This window comes from Coregonus lavaretus (genome assembly GCF_964263955.1).
Source record: "Coregonus lavaretus genome assembly, chromosome: 8".
In the NCBI taxonomy this organism is placed as follows: Eukaryota; Metazoa; Chordata; class Actinopteri; order Salmoniformes; family Salmonidae; genus Coregonus; species Coregonus lavaretus.
Window position 1 is genome coordinate 54,003,303 of NC_139995.1, and position 21,410 is coordinate 54,024,712.

Here is a 21,410-nt window from a genome sequence, read left to right on the forward strand (position 1 = left end):
GCCATTGAAGAGGAGTGGGACAACATTCCACAGGTCACAATCAACAGCCTGATCAACTCTATACTAAGGAGATGTGTCATGCTGCATGAGGAAAATGGTGGTCACACCAGATACTGACTGGTTTTCTGCCCCTACCTTTTTTAAAGGCATCTGTGACCAACAGATGCATATCTGTATTCCCAGTCATGTGAAATCCATAGATTAGGGCCGAATTAATTTATTTCAATTGACTGATTTTCTTACATGAACTGTAACTCAGTAAAATATTTGAAATAGTTGCATGTTGTGTTTATATTTTTGTTCAGTGTGTTTTCATGAAATAGAAACCCGTTTTAGGAAATGAGTAAAGTAAATGAGAAGTCTTCCTCAAGTCACATTTGATGGGTATGACCCAGGATCCCCGATATTCAAATTTCTGGTAGCCTACAATGCATAGCCTATACACAACAATATAATAGTAATAATAATAGCAATAATAATAATGTAGTATTATTAATATACACATGTATAATCAATCATTGTATGTATTATTATTATTACTATTGTTATTTAGTCTGCCTTCTCCCTACTCATTACCATAACTATAGATTATTGACTTTACCACAAGGGAATCACGTGATTAAGTTTTCGAGGGAACGCCATGGGTAGAGGAATGTTTGCTGGACTCTTAGTGTAACTTTCATGCAAGTTGTGTTTTTATTCTCGAACTCTTTACTGTAACGGTAATGTAGCCTACTCTGAAATATTTTGTAGTTTATATCTTATTTTGACTTGAATTTGAAATAGCTTGACTCGGTCAATTTGCAGTGTGGACTTTACACGGACATAAACGAAGTTGAGTGTTCGAGTTTATAAGTAAACGTTGGTTATGCTCAAACTCAATGATTATACTTAACGTTTTGTTATTGAAAGAGTCATTTTTCCAGAGCCTACGCCTTTTGAAGTTACATTGTATCCGTTCTGCAGCTGTTGAATATAGCCTACCATTAATCGGTAGTCACAAGGCTGGAATTGGACAGAAGGCTGGAAATACACAGACAGAATCTCAAAAAGTAAGGGTGTTTTTTGTGAGTAACGTTTTAGCTTTGAGCAGTGAGTTTCCTCAGCTAGACCTATATCAGAAATTGTAATTATGCTGATGATGTACCCTCAAATTAACATTTTCTTGATCAGCCTTTGACAAGTACCTCAACTCCATAATGATTTCATCCACGGAGTTGAGAGCGCAGACTATAATTTTTCAAATGAACTTTCGAGTCGCTATGCAGTCAATACTTAAAAATCCTTGTACTTATGTTCATCCTCTGTTGTTGAGTGCCTTTCTTTGTTTGCTAAAATTGACATGTTTAAATAAAACTTTAATCAAGTTCAACCACCGACTGTTTCCTTGTTGAGATTGTTGGCACATGCGCATTCCTGAGTTGCCATCTTAGAGCAACAGCAATAAGTAACAGTTGGTGGTTGTATTTAACTAACGTTTTATTATAAGGTTTTATAAAAAAAATATGGATTTTAGCAAACAAACACAAGAACAGAGGACAAACATACGTACACGGTAAAGGTTTAAGAATGTACATTTTGACGTATCGACTGCATAGCAACTCGAAAGAGTCATATGTTCATGAAAAAAAACTCTAGTCTGCACTCAACTCCGTGGATGAAGTCATCATGAAGTTGAGGTACTTGGCAAGATCAGCCCTGACCTAATAGTGGGTTGATATGACATTGGTATGACACATTTGAAATACATGTAGTGGTCTAGTAGATATGACATTGGTATTACAAATATGAACATGAAATTGTAAGAACGTGCCTAACATGCAAAATATATTTGAATGATGGGGACTTCGTATTCAATTACCCTATATTCATTATACATTGTATGTTGTTAAGTAACAGTAAATACATTTAGAAGAGAACACCAGATTCACTGAGAACACCAGATAGGTTACACTGAGAACACCAGATAGGTTACACTGAGAACACAAGATAGATAGGTTACACTGAGAACACCAGATAGATAGGTTACACTGAGAACACCAGATAGGTTACACTGAGAACACCAGATAGGTTACACTGAGAACACCAGATAGGTTACACTGAGAACACAAGATAGATAGGTTACACTGAGAACACCAGATAGATAGGTTACACTGAGAACACCAGATAGATAGGTTACACTGAGAACACCAGATAGATAGGTTACACTGAGAACACCAGATAGATAGGTTACACTGAGAACACCAGATAGATAGGTTACACTGAGAACACCAGATAGATAGGTTACACTGAGAACACCAGGCAGGTTACACTGAGAACACCAGATAGATAGGTTACACTGAGAATACCAGGCAGGTTACACTGAGAACACCAGATAGATAGGTTACACTGAGAACACCAGGCAGGTTACACTGAGAACACCAGGCAGGTTACACTGAGAACACCAGATAGATAGGTTACACTGAGAACACCAGGCAGGTTACACTGAGAACACCAGATAGATAGGTCACACTGAGAACACCAGGCAGGTTACACTGAGAACACCAGATAGACAGGTTACACTGAGAACACCAGATAGATAGGTTACACTGAGAACACCAGGCAGGTTACACTGAGAACACCAGATAGATAGGTTACACTGAGAACACCAGGCAGGTTACACTGAGAACACCAGGTAGGTTACACTGAGAACACCAGATAGATAGGTTACACTGAGAACACCAGGCAGGTTACACTGAGAACACCAGGCAGGTTACACTGAGAACACCAGGCAGGTTACACTGAGAACACCAGGCAGGTTACACTGAGAACACCAGGTAGGTTACACTGAGAACACCAGATAGATAGGTTACACTGAGAACACCAGGCAGGTTACACTGAGAACACCAGATAGATAGGTCACACTGAGAACACCAGGCAGGTTACACTGAGAACACCAGATAGACAGGTTACACTGAGAACACCAGATAGATAGGTTACACTGAGAACACCAGGCAGGTTACACTGAGAACACCAGATAGATAGGTTACACTGAGAACACCAGGCAGGTTACACTGAGAACACCAGGTAGGTTACACTGAGAACACCAGATAGATAGGTTACACTGAGAACACCAGGCAGGTTACACTGAGAACACCAGGCAGGTTACACTGAGAACACCAGGCAGGTTACACTGAGAACACCAGGTAGGTTACACTGAGAACACCAGATAGATAGGTTACACTGAGAACACCAGGCAGGTTACACTGAGAACACCAGGCAGGTTACACTGAGAACACCAGATAGATAGGTTACACTGAGAACACCAGGCAGGTTACACTGAGAACACCAGATAGATAGGTTACACTGAGAACACCAGGCAGGTTACACTGAGAACACCAGGCAGGTTACACTGAGAACACCAGGTAGGTTACACTGAGAACACCAGATAGATAGGTTACACTGAGAACACCAGGCAGGTTACACTGAGAACACCAGGCAGGTTACACTGAGAACACCAGGTAGGTTACACTGAGAACACCAGGTAGGTTACACTGAGAACACCAGGTAGGTTACACTGGAGAACACCAGGTAGGTTACACTGAGAACACCAGGTAGGTTACACTGAGAACACCAGGCAGGTTACACTGAGAACATCAGGTAGGTTACACAGGGTACTGTATTGTTTGGAGAATTGAAATCTACCAACAACTTCTATTACTGTGTTTTTATTTCCATACATTTTAATTTTCATTGAATTCATTCAATATATTATAGTACTAAAGTATGGTATGGTATAATACTCTGGAACATTCCACAGTTTGTAACTACACCTTATGGAGAGGTCTAATCATATGGAATATTTCCTTCCAATAGTGCATTTTGTGGTTCGCCGATACAGACCCTCCGACAAGGATGCTGTCTTAACCCTGTTCAGTGATGGCATCTTGGAGCACATCAACCCTTCGTTCTACAACGCCATCAGCAACCCTGTCAATGTGGGTGTGACCCTGTTCCTTTCTGTGTCTGGGTACATGCTGGGAGGTGGGTCTACTCTCTGGGCCTTGCTGTTGGCTGGAGCCTGGGTAGGTCTGGTCTACTACTGCTGCAGCCAACTGTACACCAGCTTCGTCAGAGAGAGACTGCGCACGGACATGCAGGACATTCCAGGATGCTACCTGAGCCACCCCGATAACTGCTTCTGGGTGGCTGAGACTGAGGTCAACGGCAGGGTTGAGATTTTAGGTATGGTGGCCGTTGTGGCCAAAAAGGTGGTGGGCGGAAGAGACGGGGAGATGTGTGGTGAACTATTCAGAATGATTATATCGTCGAAGTGTCGTCGGACAGGGCTCGGTTCCAGGATGACCCAGACCGTTATTGACTTTTGTAAGGAGCGAGGGTTCTCTAAGGTCGTCCTGGAAACCAGTTCTACCCAGACTTCTGCAGTGGCCCTGTATAAGAAGGTAGGCTTCTCACACATCCTCTCACACACCAAGACGTACTCTCCTGAATGGATGACATTGGTATCCCGTGTCACCATTCTGAAGATGGAAAAAGTCATATAGGCCTTCCCTTGATTTTGAATTGTCAGTGTTAAGACGTGCAACTTTTTGGTTCTTTTTTGTTCTGAAGCACAGATTAAATGTATTTGATACAATAATTTGATGCAAAACCGTAGGCCTATATTAGTGACTAGATCGAATAAGCAAAGGTATGAATATAAAATAGAAATAGTATATGTAGCCTATTAAAATATAATATAATATGCCATTTAGCAGACAGACGCTTTTATCCAAAGCGACTTACAGTCATGTGTGCATACATTTTTGTGTATGAGTGGTCCCGGGTATCGAACCCACTACCCTGGCGTTACAAGCGCCATGCTCTACCAGCTGAGCTACAGAGGACCACAAAATATGTGTTTTCCCCATTCAGTTTCACACTTGAGAGTCGCGACCCCCCAAAAAAAACTTTCTCATGGTGCAAAGCTATCATCAAGGCAAAGGGTGGCTACTTTGAAGAATCTCAAATGTAAAATATAAATATAAAATATATTTTGATTTGTTTAACACTTTTTTGGTTACTACAATATTCCATATGTGTTATTTCATAATTTTGATGTCTTCACTATTATTCAACAATGTATAAAATAGTAAAAATTAAGAAAAACCCTTGAATGAGTAGGTGTGTCCAAACTTTTGACAGGTACTGTATATATATATATATATATATATATATATATATATATATATATATATATATATATATATATATATACTATATGACCTATATGCACTATATATATACTATATGACCTATATGTACTATATATATACTATGTGACCTATATGTACTATATATATACTATGTGACCTATATGTACTATATATATACTATGTGACCTATATGTACTATATATATACTATATGACCTATATGTACTATATATATACTATGTGACCTATATGTACTATATATATACTATATGACCTATATGTACTATATATATACTATATGACCTATATGCACTATATATATACTATGTGACCTATATGTACTATATATATATATACACTACCATTCAAAAGTTTGGGGTCACTTAGAAATTTCCTTGTTTTCCATGAAAACATACATGAAATGAGTTTGGATAGGAAATATAGCAAAATGCATAGGAAATGTAGTCATTGACAAGGTTAGAAATAATGATTTTTAATTGAAATAATAATTGTTTCCTTCAAACTTTGCTTTCGTCAAAGAATCCTCCATTTGCAGCAATTAGAGTCTTGCAGACCTTTGGCATTCTAGTTGTCAATTTGTTGAGGTAATCTGAAGAGATTTCACCCCATGCTTCCTGAAGCACCTCCCACAAGTTGGATTGGCTTGATGGGCACTTTTAATGTACTATACGGTCAAGCTGCTCCCACAACAGCTCAATAGGGTTGAGATCCGGTGACTGTGCTGGCCACTCCATTATAGACAGAATACCAGCTGACTGCTTCTTCCCTAAATAGTTCTTGCATAGTTTGGAGCTGTGCTTTGGGTCATTGTCCTGTTGTAGGAGGAAATTGGCTCCAATCAAGCGCCGTCCACAGGGTATGGCATTGCAAAATGGAGTGATAGCCTTCCTTCTTCAAGATCCCTATTACCCTGTACAAATCTCCCACTTTACCACCACCAAAGCACCCCCAGACCATCACATTGCCTCCACCATGCTTGACAGATGGCATCAAGTACTCCTCTAGCATCTTTTCATTTGGTCTGCGTCTCACAAATGTTCTTCTTTGTGATCCGAACACCTCAAACTTCGATTAGTCTGTCCATAACACTTTTTTCCAATCTTCCTCTGTCCAGTGTCATTTTGCCCATCTTAATCTTTTCTTTTTATTGGCCAGTCTGAGATATGGCTTTTTCTTTGCAACTCTTCCTTAGAAGGTCAGCATCCCGGAGTCGCCTCTTCACTGTTGACGTTGACACTGGTGTTTTGCGGTACTATTTAATGAAGCTGCCAGTTTAGGACTTGTGAGGCATCTGTTTCTCAAACTAGACACTAATGTATTTGTCCTCTTGCTCAGTTGTGCACCGGGGCCTCCCACTCCTCTTTCTATTCTGGGAGTAGTACACAGCGTTGTACGACATCTTCAGTTTCTTGGCAATTTCTCGCATGGAATAGCCTTCATTTCTCAGAACAAGAATAGACTGACGAGTTTCAGAAGAAAGTTATTTATTTCTGGCCATTTTGAGCCTGCAATCGAACCCACAATTGCTGTTGCTCCAGATACTAAACTAGTCTCAAGAAGGTCAGTTTTATTGCTTCTTTAATCAGCACAACAGTTTTCAGCTGTGCTAACATAATTGCAAAAGGGTTTTCTAATGATCAATTAGCCTTTTAAAATGATAAACTTGGATTAGCAAACACAACGTGCCATTGGAACACAGGACTGATGGTTGCTGATAATGGGCCTCTGTACGCCTATGTAGATATTCCATTAAAAATCAGCCGTTTCCAGCTACAATAGCCATTTACAACATTAACACTGTCTACTCTGTATTTCTGATCAATTTGATGTTATTTTAATGGACAAAATAATTGCTTTTCTTTCGAAAACAAGGACATTTCTAAGTGACACCAAACTTTTGAACGGTAGTGTGTGAATATATATATATATATATATATATATATATACTATATGAGCTATATGTAATATATATATATATATATATATATATATATACTATATGACCTGTATGTACTACATATACTATATGACCTACATGTACTCTTTATATATATATATATGACCTATATGTACTTGTCCATTCCCTTTGTTATTGTTCTGATGAAGGCTATTGATAGCCGAAATATTAATATTTTAACTTGAATAAAACAATGAGTAAAACAAAAAAAACTAACATGTTAGTGTTGTTCTTGTTGTCTATTCTTACTAGCACAAAATGTTCATCTAAATGTTGTCTCATAAGCATACAGTGAGGGGAAAAAAGTATTTGATCCCCTGCTGATTTTGTATGTTTGCCCACTGACAAAGAAATGATCAGTCTATAATTTTAATGGTAGGTTTATTTGAACTGTGAGAGACAGAATAACAACAAAATAATCCAGAAAAACGCATGTCAAAAATGTTATAAATTGATTTGCATTTTAATGAGGGAAATAAGTATTTGACCCCTCTGCAAAACATGACTTGGTACTTGGTGGCAAAACCCTTGTTGGCAATCACAGAGGTCAGACGTTTCTTGTAGTTGGCCACCAGGTTTGCACACATCTCAGTAGGGATTTTGTCCCACTCCTCTTTGCAGATCTTCTCCAAGTCATTAAGGTTTCGAGGCTGACGTTTGGCAACTCGAACCTTTAGCTCCCTCCACAGATTTTCTATGGGATTAAGGTCTGGAGACTGGCTAGGCCACTCCAGGACCTTAATGTGCTTCTTCTTGAGCCACTCCTTTGTTGCCTTGGCCGTGTGTTTTGGGTCATTGTCATGCTTGAATACCCATCCACGACCCATTTTCAATGCCCTGGCTGAGGGAAGGAGGTTCTCATCCAAGATTTGACAGAACATGGCCCCGTCCATCGTCCCTTTGATGCGGTGAAGTTGTCCTGTCCCCTTAGCAGAAAAACAACCCCAAAGCATAATGTTTCCACCTCCATGTTTGACGGTGGGGATGGTGTTCTTGGGGTCATAGGCAGCATTCCTCCTCCAAACACGGCGAGTTGAGTTGATGCCAAAGAGCTCCATTTCGGTCTCATCTGACCACAACACTTTCACCCTGTTCTCCTCTGAATCATTCAGATGTTCATTGGCAAACTTCAGACGGCCCTGTATATGTGCTTTCTTGAGCAGGGGGACCTTGCGGGCGCTGCAGGATTTCAGTCCTTCACGGCGTAGTGTGTTACCAATTGTTTTCTTGGTGACTATGGTCCCAGCTGCCTTGAGATCATTGACAAGATCCTCCCGTGTAGTTCTGGGCTGATTCCGCACCGTTCTCATGATCATTACAACTCCACGAGGTGAGATCTTGCATGGAGCCCCAGGCAGAGGGAGATTGACAGTTATTTTGTGTTTCTTCCATTTGCGAATAATCGCACCAACTGTTGTCACCTTCTCACCAAGCTGCTTGGCAATGGTCTTGTAGCCCATTCCAGCCTTGTGTAGGTCTACAATCTTGTCCCTGACATCCTTGGAGAGCTCTTTGGTCTGGTGGAGAGTTTGGAATCTGATTGATTGATTGCTTCTGTGGACTGGTGTCTTTTATACAGGTAACAAGCTGAGATTAGGAGCACTCCCTTTAAGAGCGTGCTCCTAATCTCAGCTCGTTACCTGTATAAAAGACACCTGGGAGCCAGAAATCTTTTTGATTGAGAGGGGGTCAAATACTTATTTCCCTCATTAAAATTCAAATCAATTTATAACATTTTTGACATGCGTTTTTCTGGTTTATTTTGTTGTTATTCTGTCTCTCACTGTTCAAATAAACCTACCATTAAAATTATAGACTGATCATTTCTTTGTCAGTGGGCAAACGTACAAAATCAGCAGGGGATCAAATACTTTTTTCTCTCACTGTATGTCATGCTATATATGGAATTATAAACTGGGTGGTTTGAGCCCTGAATTCGGATTGGCTAAAAGCCATGCTATATAAACAATGATAAAAGGCGCCAGATGTAAGGACATGTATAAAGTAGTATGATGTTGCTTTTAAATCTATGCAGTCCTTATGAAGACATTCTGGATGCTTTATAAAGCTTTTGTAACCTGCTGTTCGTTTAAAGTGGTACCAAAGTTTTGTTGTCTTGTGAATTTTTGATTTGTCCCATGTGATGTGACTGCATTGATCAAATCAAATCAAATCAAATGTTATTTGTCACACGCGCCGAATACAACAGGTGTAGACCTTACCATGAAATGCTTACTTACAAGCCCTTAACGAAAAAAGTTACAATAAAATAACAATAACGAGGCTATATATAGGGGTTCCGGTACCGAGTCAATGTGCGTTGGTACAGGTTAGTCAAGGTAATTGAGGTAATATGCAGTGTAAAAGAGGGGGGAGGGACAATGCAAATAGTCCGAGTAGCCATTTGATTAGCTCTTCAGAAGTCTTATGGCTTGGGGGTAGAAGCTGTTAAGAAGCCTTTTGGACCGAGACTTGGCGCTCCGGTACCGCTTGCTGTGGGGTAGCAGAGAGAACATTCTATGACTAGGGTGGCTGGAGTCTTTGGCAATTTTTGGACCTTCCTCTGACACCGCCTGGTATAGAGGTCCTGGATGGCAGGAAGTTTGGCCCCAGGGATGTACTGGGTCGTACGCACTACCCTCTGTAGCGCCTTGTGGTCGGAGGCCTAGCAGTTGCCATACCAGGCGGTGATGCAACCAGTCAGGATGCTCTCGATGGTGCAGCTAAATAACTTTTTGAAGATCCGAGGACCCATGCCAAATCTTTTCAGTCTCCTGATGGGGAATAGGCATTGTCGTGCCCTCTTCATGACTGTCTTGGTGTGTTTGGACCATGATAGTTTGTTGGTGATGTGGACATCAAGGAACTTGAAGCTCTCAACCTGCTCCACAACAGCCCCATCGATGAGAATGGGGGTGTGCTCAGCCCTCCTTTTCCTGTAGTCCACGATCATCTCCTTTGTCTTGATCACATTGAGGGAGAGGTTGTTGTCCTGGCAACACACTGCCAGGCCTCTGACCTCCTCCCAATAGGCTGTCTCATCGTTGTCGTTGATCAGGCCTGTCGGTAATCACAATCGTTGTCGGTGATCACAATGCCACTTTCCAACATCTTTGCATCAGCTTTTTGTTTATGCTCTCTGAGTTTCTGTATCATAACATAGCTAGAAATAGCATAACATATTTTCTCTCTTGTGAAATGCAAGATACAGAAACACTTTTGAAATGCTTTTAAAAACGTGATTTGCCTTTGGGAATAAATTCTGTGAGTGACATCAACATCATTTTCTATCATTGGAAAGGGTCTATTACACACCCAAATAACAAACTAGAACTATTTATCAACAGAGTCCTTGTGTGCATTCCAAATAGCAGCTTATTCACTACAGATGTAGGATCTTAATTTGAGCAAGTTTGCTACAGCAGGAAAATAATCCTGCAGCAAAAGGAAATGTGAATTATTATGTGTAATTACACTGAGTATACAAAACATTAAGAAAACCTGCTCTTTCCAAGACATAGATTGACCAGGTGAAGTTTACATACAATTAGGTTGGAGTCATTGAAACTAGCTTTTCAACCACTCCACATATTTCTTGTTAACAAACTATAGTTTTGGCAAGTCGGTTAGGACATCTACTTTGTGCATGACAAAAAAATGATAGACCTCCACAAGTCTGGTTCATCCTTGGGAGTAATTTCCAAACGCCTGAAGGTACCACGTTCATCTGTACAAACAATAGTAAGCAAGTATAAACACCATGGGACCACGCAGCCGTCATACCGCTCAGGAAGGAGACACGTTCTGTCTCCTAGAGATTAATGTACTTTGGTGCGAAAAGTGCGAATCAATCCCAGAACAACAGCAAAGGACCTTGTGAAGATGCTGGAGGAAACAGGTACAAAAGTATCTACAGTGGGGGAAAAAAGTATTTAGTCAGCCACCAATTGTGCAAGTTCTCCCACTTAAAAAGATGAGAGAGGCCTGTAATTTTCATCAGAGGTACACGTCAACTATGACAGACAAATTGCAATATCACATTGTATGATTCTTTATGAATTTATTTGCAAATTATTGTGGAAAACAAGCAAGATTTCTGGCTCTCACAGACCTGTAACTTCTTCTTTAAGAGGCTCCTCTGTCCTCCACTCGTTACCTGTATTAATGGCACCTGTTTGAACTTGTTATCAGTATAAAAGACACCTGTCCACAACCTCAAACAGTCACACGCCAAACTCCACTATGGCCAAGACCAAAGAGCTGTCAAAGGACACCAGAAACAAAATTGTAGACCTGCACCAGGCTGGAAAGACTGAATCTGCAATAGGTAAGCAGCTTAGTTTGAAGAAATCAACTGTGGGAGCAATTATTAGGAAATGGAAGACATACAAGACCACTGATAATCTCCCTCGATCTGGGGCTCCACGCAAGATCTCACCCCGTGGGGTCAAAATGATCACAAGAACGGTGAGCAAAAATCCCAGAACCACTCGGGGGGACCTAGTGAATGACCTGCAGAGAGCTGGGACCAAAGTAACAAAGCCTACCATCAGTAACACACTACGCCGCCAGGGACTCAAATCCTGCAGTGCCAGACGTGTCCCCCTGCTTAAGCCAGTACATGTCCAGGCCCGTCTGAAGTTTGCTAGAGTGCATTTGGATGATCCAGAAGAGGATTGGGAGAATGTCATATGGTCAGATGAAACCAAAATAGAACTTTTTGGTAAAAACTAAACTCGTCGTGTTTGGAGGACAAAGAATGCTGAGTTGCATCCAAAGAACACCATACCTTTCAGCATGACAATGATCCCAAACACACCGCCCGGGCAATGAAGGAGTGGCTTCGTAAGAAGCATTTCAAGGTCCTGGAGTGGCCTAGCCAGTCTCCAGATCTCAACCCCATAGAAAATCTTTGGAAGGAGTTGAAAGTCCGTGTTGCCCAGCGACAGCCCCAAAACAACACTGTTCTAGAGGAGATCTGCATGGAGGAATGGGCCAAAATACCAGCAACATATGTGTAAACCTTGTGAAGACTTACAGAAAACGTTTGACCTGTGTCATTGCCAACAAAGGGTATATAACAAAGTATTGAGAAACTTTTGTTATTGACCAAATACTTATTTTCCTCCATAATTTGCAAATAAATTCATAAAAAATCATACAATGTGATTTTCAGGATTTATTTTCCTCATTTTGCCTGTCATAGTTGACGTGTACCTATGATGAAAATTACAGGCCTCTCATCTTTTTAAGTGGGAGAACTTGCACAATTGGTGGCTGACTAAATACTTTTTTCCCCCACTGTATATCCACAGTAAAACGAGTCCTATATCGACATAACCTGAAAGGCCGCTCAGCAAGGAAGAAGCCACTGCTCCAAAACTAGACCTCATGTGGCTGGATTGTGTCACCTCTGCAAGGTGTCGAAAGCTGTCGGATGCTGACCCATGTTTACTCCAATGCTTCCCACAGTTGTGTAAAGTTGGCTGGATGTCCTTTGGGTGGTGGACCATTCTTGTGACACACGGGAAACTGTTGAGCGTGAAAAACGCAGCAGCGTTGCACTTCTTGAAAAACGCAGCAGCGTTGCACTTCTTGAAATACTCAAACCGGTGGGCCTGCCACCTACTACCGTACCCCGCTCAAAGGCACTTACATTTTTTGTCTTGCCCATTCACCCTCTGAATGGCACACACACACAATCCATGTCTCGATTGTCTCGAGGCTTAAAAATCCTCCTTAATTCCTCAAATGACTAGTAGCCTCATGGGTGGAATGTTATTAATATTTTTCATAATTAATAAACATTATTTAAAGTGTTTCTATGTCAAACGATGTTGTTATATTTCAGTCTTCTGTGATGTATATAAAGTGTAATATTGGGATATAAACAGAAAATGTAATACATTTCAACTCTATATCTGACATAGTAAACATGTCTTCTTTTTTTAAGCCCATAACCATGTGTGTGAGGTGTATACTTTTGTTTCAAAGTAGATTTGTTTAAGACTATCAAGAAACACTGTTTGACCCTGATTTAGCCCTGCAGTAAAAAATGAACCTGTCTCCTCCCCTTCATCTAAACTGATTGAAGTAGCTTTAACAGGTGAAATCAATAAGGGATCACAGCTTTCACCTGGATTCACCTGGTCAGTCTATGTCATGGAAAGAGCAGGTGTTCCTAATGTTTTATACACTCAGTGTATATAAGTATTCTCACTGAGAGATCATGTTAGTCTGCATACCTCTCCCCTGTCAGATCCATTGTTTCTCTCTGGATAGTATGTATAGTATGTTGTCAATCTTGTGCTGTTTGCCGGAGGACGAGGCATTACCACTAGGCCAGCCAGATCACAATCTTGGTTTTAATGTTTCGTCACCATCATTCACCAAAGAAGCCTAATTGAATCTTAAATCACACTAAATTAGCCTTTTTCTTGCTGTTGTTGGTGAGACAAGTCGTTAATTGAAACGGGAAGTTTTAAGTATCCACCATAAATGTAAGCTTGAATGTGTTGTCCGTCTAATAGTGAGACGTCCAGATTTTTCCTCTGTGTTAGGCACATGCAGATTCTGGTGTATTACGAAGACTCACAGATCAGTTCTCTCTGCTCTATACATACATTAGAAGGTATTCATCTTTGACGCATATGGCAAACAATGGGAACTAAAGGCTAGTCTTTATAATCATTTTTAATAACTCATTTATTAACATTAATTAACATTAATAAATTCAACAGTAATGTACAGGTAACTGCCAAAATAAAAGAAACACCAACATAAAGTGTCTTAATAGGGCGCTGGGCAACCACGAGCCGCCAGAATAGCTTCAATGCACCTTGGCATTGATGCTACAAGTGTACACCATTCTTCCATGAACATTTTTGTTTATGGTGGTGGAAAACGCTGTCTCAGGCGCTGCAGAATCTCCCATAAGTGTTCAATTGGGTTGAGACACACACCCTTTAAACCCCCTATGCTCCTTTGAGACCCCTCTTTCAAAGTCACTGAGATCTCTTCTTCTAGCCATGGTAGCTAACATAATGGGCAACTGGGCATTTTTACACATGATCCTAAGCATGATGAGATCTTAATTAACTCAGGAACCACACCTGTGTGGAAGTACCTGCTTTCAATATACTTTGTATCCCTCAATTACTCAATCGTTTCCTTTATTTTGGCAGTTACCTGTACTATTAAAAGCAAAAACTAATATTCACACAAACTATCAAAATGCAAAAAGCAGACAAAAATTGATAACTTCGATAGTTTTAACTGAAAATATATTGAAGGATTCCAGTACATAAATATGTAGGCCTTTGTGTTTATGTAATTCCTTCATATCTGAACATTGTTTTCAAAAAAACAACTATGACCATCAAACTGATATACAGTGAATATATTTAATCTGATTCCAAATGGGATCAAGGATTGTGACTGGACCGTCAGCAGTGTCAGCACAGAGACCAAGGTCTTGTAGACTCTCTGGTTCTCCTCTCTGAGCCTTACTTCCTCGCATCCTAAATGGAGATGGAACACATTTTAAGGGTCATTCGATTGAAGGTGCATTAACAAAAAAAAAAAGACAATGGAAGTGAGAATGCACAATGACTGCTGATACGTAATGTTTTAATACACATGGATAAGCAGTAGGTGGCAGAGTTGGGCTCAAGTTCTATCTCATTTCACAAGTGTCTCAGAGTACGAGTGCTGATCAAGGATCAGCCCCCCTGTCCATAATCTGATGAATTATGAAAACATCTAACAGTCAAAACTGATCCAAGGTCAGCACTCCTGTGCAGTATACTCTGAGACACATTTTGAATATGGGCCTAGACAGGGTCGGATTACAGCATTTGGGACCCCTGGGCAAAAACACATTTCTTTATTTTTTTAGATTTTTTCTGTTTGTTTTGCCATGGTGCAGAGAGAAAACTGTGCAGTTTTATAATGCTATTCTACACATTTTGCCATGGTGCAGAGAGAAAACTGTGCAGTTTTATAATGCTATTCTACACAAGAGAACATTGTGCAGTTTTAAAGCTAATTTCCTGCAATTTTACACATTTTGCTATCATCTGCTATCTGGGGGCCCCCCGACTTCCAACCCTCCAGAGTTGGGGCCCCCCTGGAGGTCGGGGGCCACGGGGCACTTGCCCTGAGTACCCATTCAATAATCCGGCCCTGGGCCTTGAGGAGATTTGTCTTGATTGTGTCATGCTTGACTGCATTATTATGGGGAGATTACAGAAATTAAACTGGGCAGTGTTGTGTACAGGCACAATAAGACTGTATGTGAATCAGACCTGGGTTCAAATACTTTAGCTGTGCTTGATAGAGTTTTGCCTGTTGCAATGGAGCCAACATTACAAAAGTCCCAAAAGTGCAAACCCCGCCCACCTGGCACTCCAGGCAGATTTAAGCAAATGCTGAAAGTATTTTAAAGACTTCAAATAGCATTTGAACCCAGGTGTGATGGGAAAGTGGTTAACGTACACAGCATAGCCAGTCCTCTTGCTCCACAGTGGCTAACACCGCTGCATTCACTCTATGATAGATCAGCTCTCCCTGTAGCGTCTGAAAAGTGAAGAGTCCCTCTCCAGTGTCACACATCCTGTGGAAAATACATTTGACCGTTAATTCTGTGAATGTCCTATGAAAAATTAATTTGGTACAGACTCCCAATAGTCACTTACACTTTCCAATAACTATGATAAATAAGCATGAGCCAACATTGATAAATACTATACTGATAATACATGATTATTACATTATTTGTAAACATTTATAAGCATTACAATCCATAAGCATTTATAACGTTTATTATAATTTATAAAGCATACAATCGCTTATTGACTAAAGATATTATTTAGTGTAACCCAAAGGTGTTTCATAATCTTAGATAACTCCCTGTCACTTTCCCTTGAGGACTTCTGACTGGTCAAAGGACTGGATAGGTATCAACCGTCTTACTTTCACCTATTAAGCCATTTCAGATCAGCTGTTTCAGATCAGCCATTTCAGATCAGCCGTTTCAGAGCAGCCGTTTCAGATCAGCCATTTCAGATCAGCCGTTTCAGAGCAGCCGTTTCAGATCAGCCGTTTAAAATCAGCCATTTCAGATCAGCCGTTTCAGAGCAGCCATTTCAGATCAGCCGTTTCAGATCAGCCATTTCAGATCAGCCGTTTCAGATCAGCCGTTTCAGATCAGCTGTTTCAGAGCAGCCGTTTCAGATCAGCCATTTCAGATCAGCCATTTCAGATCAGCTGTTTCAGATCAGCCGTTTAAAATCAGCCGTTTCAGATCAGCCGTTTAAAATCAGCCGTTTCAGATCAGCCGTTTCAGATCAGCCGTTTCAGATCAGCCGTTTCAGATCAGCCGTTTCAGATCAGCCGTTTCAGATCAGCTGTTTCAGAGCAGTGATCACTGGTAATGGAGTAGAGCAGGGTGAATGGAGGGAAGTCCATTGGAATGGAGGTTAGGGCTTTGTCCAAATTATCTCTCCTTCCTCCCAAAGAATGCAGTTAAAATGTATATAGTATGTATAAGCATGAAGTAGAGGCGTAAGCATTGTTGTTCACTAGTTTACTCCAATTAGGGAAGGGATGGTGGGGTTGGAAAGTAATAAAGGGAAATATATATATTTTTAAAGGATATGTATGTATATATATATATGTATGTATATGCATATATGTATGTATGTATGTGTATGTATGTATGTATGTGTATGTATGTATGTATGTATGTATGTATGTATGTATGTATGTATGTATGTGTATATATATATATATATATATGCGAGAAAAAAAGAAGAAAAAAAAACATATGGGGGATTGGAAGTGATGCAGACAATTACATTGATGGAAGTTACAATCTATCTGCAATATTAAAGCCGATATACCCCCTAAAAAAATTAAAAATAATAATAAATAAAAGTGCACTTATCAATTCTCTTCAATGATTAGAAATGAAATGACTGGTATAATAAATATGGCTATTCCCACTAGCCCATGTGCACACTTCAGGAGAAAGGAGATATTATTGGGACGCACCCAAAGAGTCCTAGGACAGGGTATGAACCCTGCATCAACCCTGCCCCCAAGTGGTATACTGGACACACCTCTTGGTCTATGAGGTCACTTACGTATTTAGATGTATGATGTATGGCTCTGATTCTTAGTCAACATACAGTATCCAGACAGCTACAAACTATATTGACTTGGTTATACTGTATATACATTACCTTGGTTAGTACAATTCTTATCAAGTGGTTTTCTACCCAGATCCTCACCTCCCAGCTTCGAATGTGAACCAGTTTTGACCCCGACCGTAACGGCGAAGTGACCGCAGTGGCCAGGATGTGATTTTGAGACAAGGGTTCTGGGTGTCCCACAGCAAGAGAGTGTCACAAGTGATCTGAAGATTACATTCCCCATTGAAATCCATACACTGTGACGGCTTCATGAATACGTGGAACTGCTCTGGAAAAGAGAACAGAATACATTGATAAACCAGAGAAAAAGGTGTGATCTGTGATATTTATTTTGCTAGTTTAAACTAATACAATTGAAGAATGTTACTTATATTATGTAATCTATAGTTTCAAAATATGGTTAAATATTTATAGCTCCTATGAATGTGAGAGTGCTTCCTTTATTTAGAGCCCCTTCCCTCAGCTTTCTATCACGCCAAATGTAGTCGGTTTATTGTTTTTTCAGATGACAGATTGGGCCTTTAAAGCATGTTGCTCGTATTTTTCGACCCCAGTTATTCAAAGCATTTGATCAGTATAGTAGCTTGTGTCATTACTGGAATATTATACGAATGTGGTCTATACCTCTGTGATCTCGATGCAGGTTCATGTTAAGTAGGACTGGCTCCTCCAAGGTTAGGTCAGTCATTCTGGTCTCCAGACATTCCATTCGTAGCACTTTGCACCATTCCTTGGCGTCCAACTCTGTTATGAGTTGTTGAAAGAAACACTTTTAGAATGTGTTATACTTGTTTAAAAAAATACAGTGCCTTGCAAAAGTATTCATCCCCCTTGCCGTTTTTCCTATTTTGTTGCATTACAACCTGTAATTTAAATTGATTTTTATTTGGATTTTATGTAATGGACATACACAATTATGTGCTCAATTGGTGAAGTGAAATGAAAAAATTAATGTGTTTCAAAAAATTCAAAAAAATAAATAACAGAAAAGTGGTGCGTGCATATGTATTCACCCCCTTTGCTATGAAGCCCCTAAATAAGATCTGGTGCGACCAATTACCTTCAGAAGTCACATAATTAGTTAAATAAAGTCCCATGTCACATGATCTCAGTATATATACACCTGTTCTGAAAGGCCCCAGAGTCTGCAACACCACTAAGCAAGGGGCACCACCAAACAAGCGGCACCATGAAGACCAAGGAGCTCTCCAAACAGGTCAGGGACAAAGTTGTGGAGAAGTACAGATCAGGGTTGGGTTATAAGAAAATATCCGAAACTTTGAACATCCCACGGAGCACCATTTAATCCATTATTAAAAAATGGAAAGAATATGGCACCACAACAAACCTGCCAAGAGAGGGCCGCCCACCAAAACTCACGGACCAGGCAAGGAGGGCATTAATCAGAGAGGCAACAAAGAGACCAAAGATAACCCTGAAGGAGCTGCAAAGCTCCACAGCGGAGATTGGAGTATCTGTCCATAGGACCACTTTAAGCCGTACACTTCACAGAGCTGGGCTTTACGGAAGAGTGGCAAGAAAAAAAAACATTGCTTAAAGAAAAAAATAAGCAAACACGTTTGGTGTTCGCCAAAACCATGTGGGAGACTCCCCAAACATATGGAAGAAGGTACTCTGGTCAGATTAGACTAAAATTTAGCTTTTTGGCCATCAAGGAAAACGCCATGTCTGGTGCAAACCCAATACATCTCTTCAACCCGAGAACACCATCCCCATAGTGAAGCATGGTGGTGGCAGCATCATGCGGTGGGGATGTTTTTCATCGGCTGGGTCTGGGAAACTGGTCAGAATTGAAGGAATGATGGATGGTGCTAAACACAGGGAAATTCTTGAGGGAAACCAGTTTCAGTCTTCCAGAGATTTGAGAATGGGACGGAGGTTCATCTTCCAGCAGGACAATGACCCTAAGCATACTGCTAAAGCAACACTGAAGTGGTTTAAAGGGAAACATTTAAATGTCTTGGAATGGCCTAGTCAAAGCCCAGACCTCAATCCAATTGAGAATCTGTGGTATGACTTAAAGATTGCTTTACACCAGCGGAACCCATCCAACTTGAAGGAGCTGGAGCAGTTTTGCCTTGAAGAATGGGCAAAAATCCCAGTGGCTAGATGTGCCAAGCTTATAGAGACATACCCTAAGAGACTTGCAGCTGTAATTCCTGCAAAAAGTGGCTCTACAAAGTATTGACTTTGAGGGGGTGAATAGTTATGCACGCTCAAGTTTTCAGTTTTTTTGTCTTATTTCTTGTTTGTTTCACAAAAAAATATATTTCACATCTTCAAAGTGGTAGGCATGTTGTGTAAATCAAATGATACAAACCCCCCCAAAAATCAATTTTAATTCCAGGTTGTAAGGCAACAAAATAGGAAGAATGCCAAGGGGGTGAATACTTTCGCAAGCCACTGTATATATATTTGTAGTTAGTTATGTTGACAAAATAAGTTAGTTAATGTCAGCTCAAGTCAACTCAAGTCAAGTCAACTCAATTCAGTTCAATTCAATACAACATTAAGTTAATGTGTCCCAAACTCACCTGAATCACATGCAAAAGCCTTTGGTGAGTCGTCATTGAAAGTCAGGACCACCGCGTGTTTCTTTTTATCCCGTGGGGGTCTGGTAACATTTCTTATTTTTGTGAGGTCTGTCACCTGAAAAGATATAGGACAAATGGACACAATAATGGCCCTGTTTGTTGCTCCCAAAAGGGTTCTTTAATAATAAAGCTTTCATTATATAATAACAACACTTCTACCAACACAGTCTTTGTCAGGTTGTTGAAACTATAGAATTACATATAAAACTTTTAATAGGATCTCTGTCGTTGAAACATAGTTATTTCATCTCTAAAGCTACAAAGCTATATGTCAATTTAACCTCACAGCAAGCAAACAGTGAGCGAATCCTCTTTATACTTCTACATCTATATCTCTTATCGTTTGTTGTCGAGACCCTGTGGTACATTTGAGTGTGCAAAGACTCTCATTTTCACAAATCAACAAAATAACCACTACTTTCGATGTCATTGATAATCATGGGGAAAAAAACAACACAATCTCCAAAGAAAACGCCAGTGGTACCACTCCAGTATTTGAATTTGATTGCTTACTTTGTGGTGACAATGGCAGTTAGCCGCTTGTTCATTTGAGAACCTCTCCAATCGCTTTGCCCCTTTACTGGAGCCTCTTCTTAGAACAAGCCAGCACCGCCGATAGATCTGGACATACGAGAGAATGATTGAGAAAAGAGTTGACAGCGCGTTCATCTACTCTGGGTCCATTGATTTAGATTAAATTGGTCTCAGGCTGGTTTGAAAGCAGGCACTTACCCATAAATGCTTGCTGCGAAAATACACATATCCCTGTTTAACAATGTCATTAAAACACAAATCCATTGCTTGAACCCCCATCAGACACTCATGCTTGGGAGAAACTGGCACATAGAAGTTCCCTTAATCTCTTTATCAGTTGTCTCCCGTCTCTGATTTGACAATACAAAGCAGTGTAACGCAAGAGTATTGCTATAGCCTGATGCTCATGGGACTATTATGGGACTGATCTCCTTCTGTGATGTAGATATTATGGGTGAGGCGGTTGGGTGGGGGGGGGGGGGGGGGGTGAGAGAGAGAGAGAGAGACACAGTGAGTCTGAAGTTTATATTCGGTAGGGAGGGATCTAGTCCAAAGAACCAGGATTCTCACAGGACCCCTAATTAGTAGCCTGTCAACCTTGAGACTTACATATAAATATAACCATAAATAAATATATCCTCGATCAAACCCTGTCTCTGTCTGTTCTCCTATTTATGTTTACCGTGTTAGAAGCAACTCTTCCAACCGTTGCTACGGCATACTCTAGCCTCCTCAAATTCAACTCTGGACTTAGAAGCCAGATCCACTGCCTTTTATTTTTTTATACAGTACCAGTCAAAAGTTTGGACACACCTACTCATTCCAGGGTTTTTCTTTATTTTTTACTATTTTTTGCATTGTAGAATAATAGTGAA

The 21,410-nt window shown here is 40.3% G+C and overlaps 2 protein-coding genes and 1 long non-coding RNA gene across 3 annotated transcripts; 2 read left to right on the plus strand and 1 right to left on the minus strand.

Annotated features, from left to right (window-relative positions):
* The first annotated feature begins 668 nt into the window (after positions 1-668).
* Positions 669-5,971, plus strand: nat8l2 (N-acetyltransferase 8-like 2). Its single transcript, XM_084167895.1, has 2 exons — positions 669-1,052; positions 3,856-5,971. Coding segments are annotated over exons 1-2 (690 nt in total). The 5' UTR covers positions 669-1,051; the 3' UTR covers positions 4,545-5,971.
* On the plus strand, positions 1,072-3,823 carry LOC311134273. The gene is made up of 3 exons (XR_014613668.1): positions 1,072-2,282; positions 2,356-3,362; positions 3,409-3,823. It is a non-coding gene; the product is annotated as an uncharacterized lncRNA (long non-coding RNA).
* Positions 5,972-13,995: 8,024 nt separating the features above from the next.
* LOC311133359 (docking protein 5-like) lies at positions 13,996-20,871 on the minus strand. The gene is made up of 7 exons (XM_084166859.1): positions 20,734-20,871; positions 20,515-20,622; positions 19,942-20,056; positions 18,011-18,130; positions 17,465-17,654; positions 15,669-15,786; positions 13,996-14,692 (listed from the first exon to the last, which is right to left on the minus strand). The coding sequence occupies exons 1-7, from the start codon at positions 20,812-20,814 to the stop codon at positions 14,678-14,680; spliced, it is 747 nt and encodes a 248-aa protein (XP_084022985.1). The 5' UTR covers positions 20,815-20,871; the 3' UTR covers positions 13,996-14,677.
* Between the last annotated feature and the right edge of the window lie 539 nt (positions 20,872-21,410).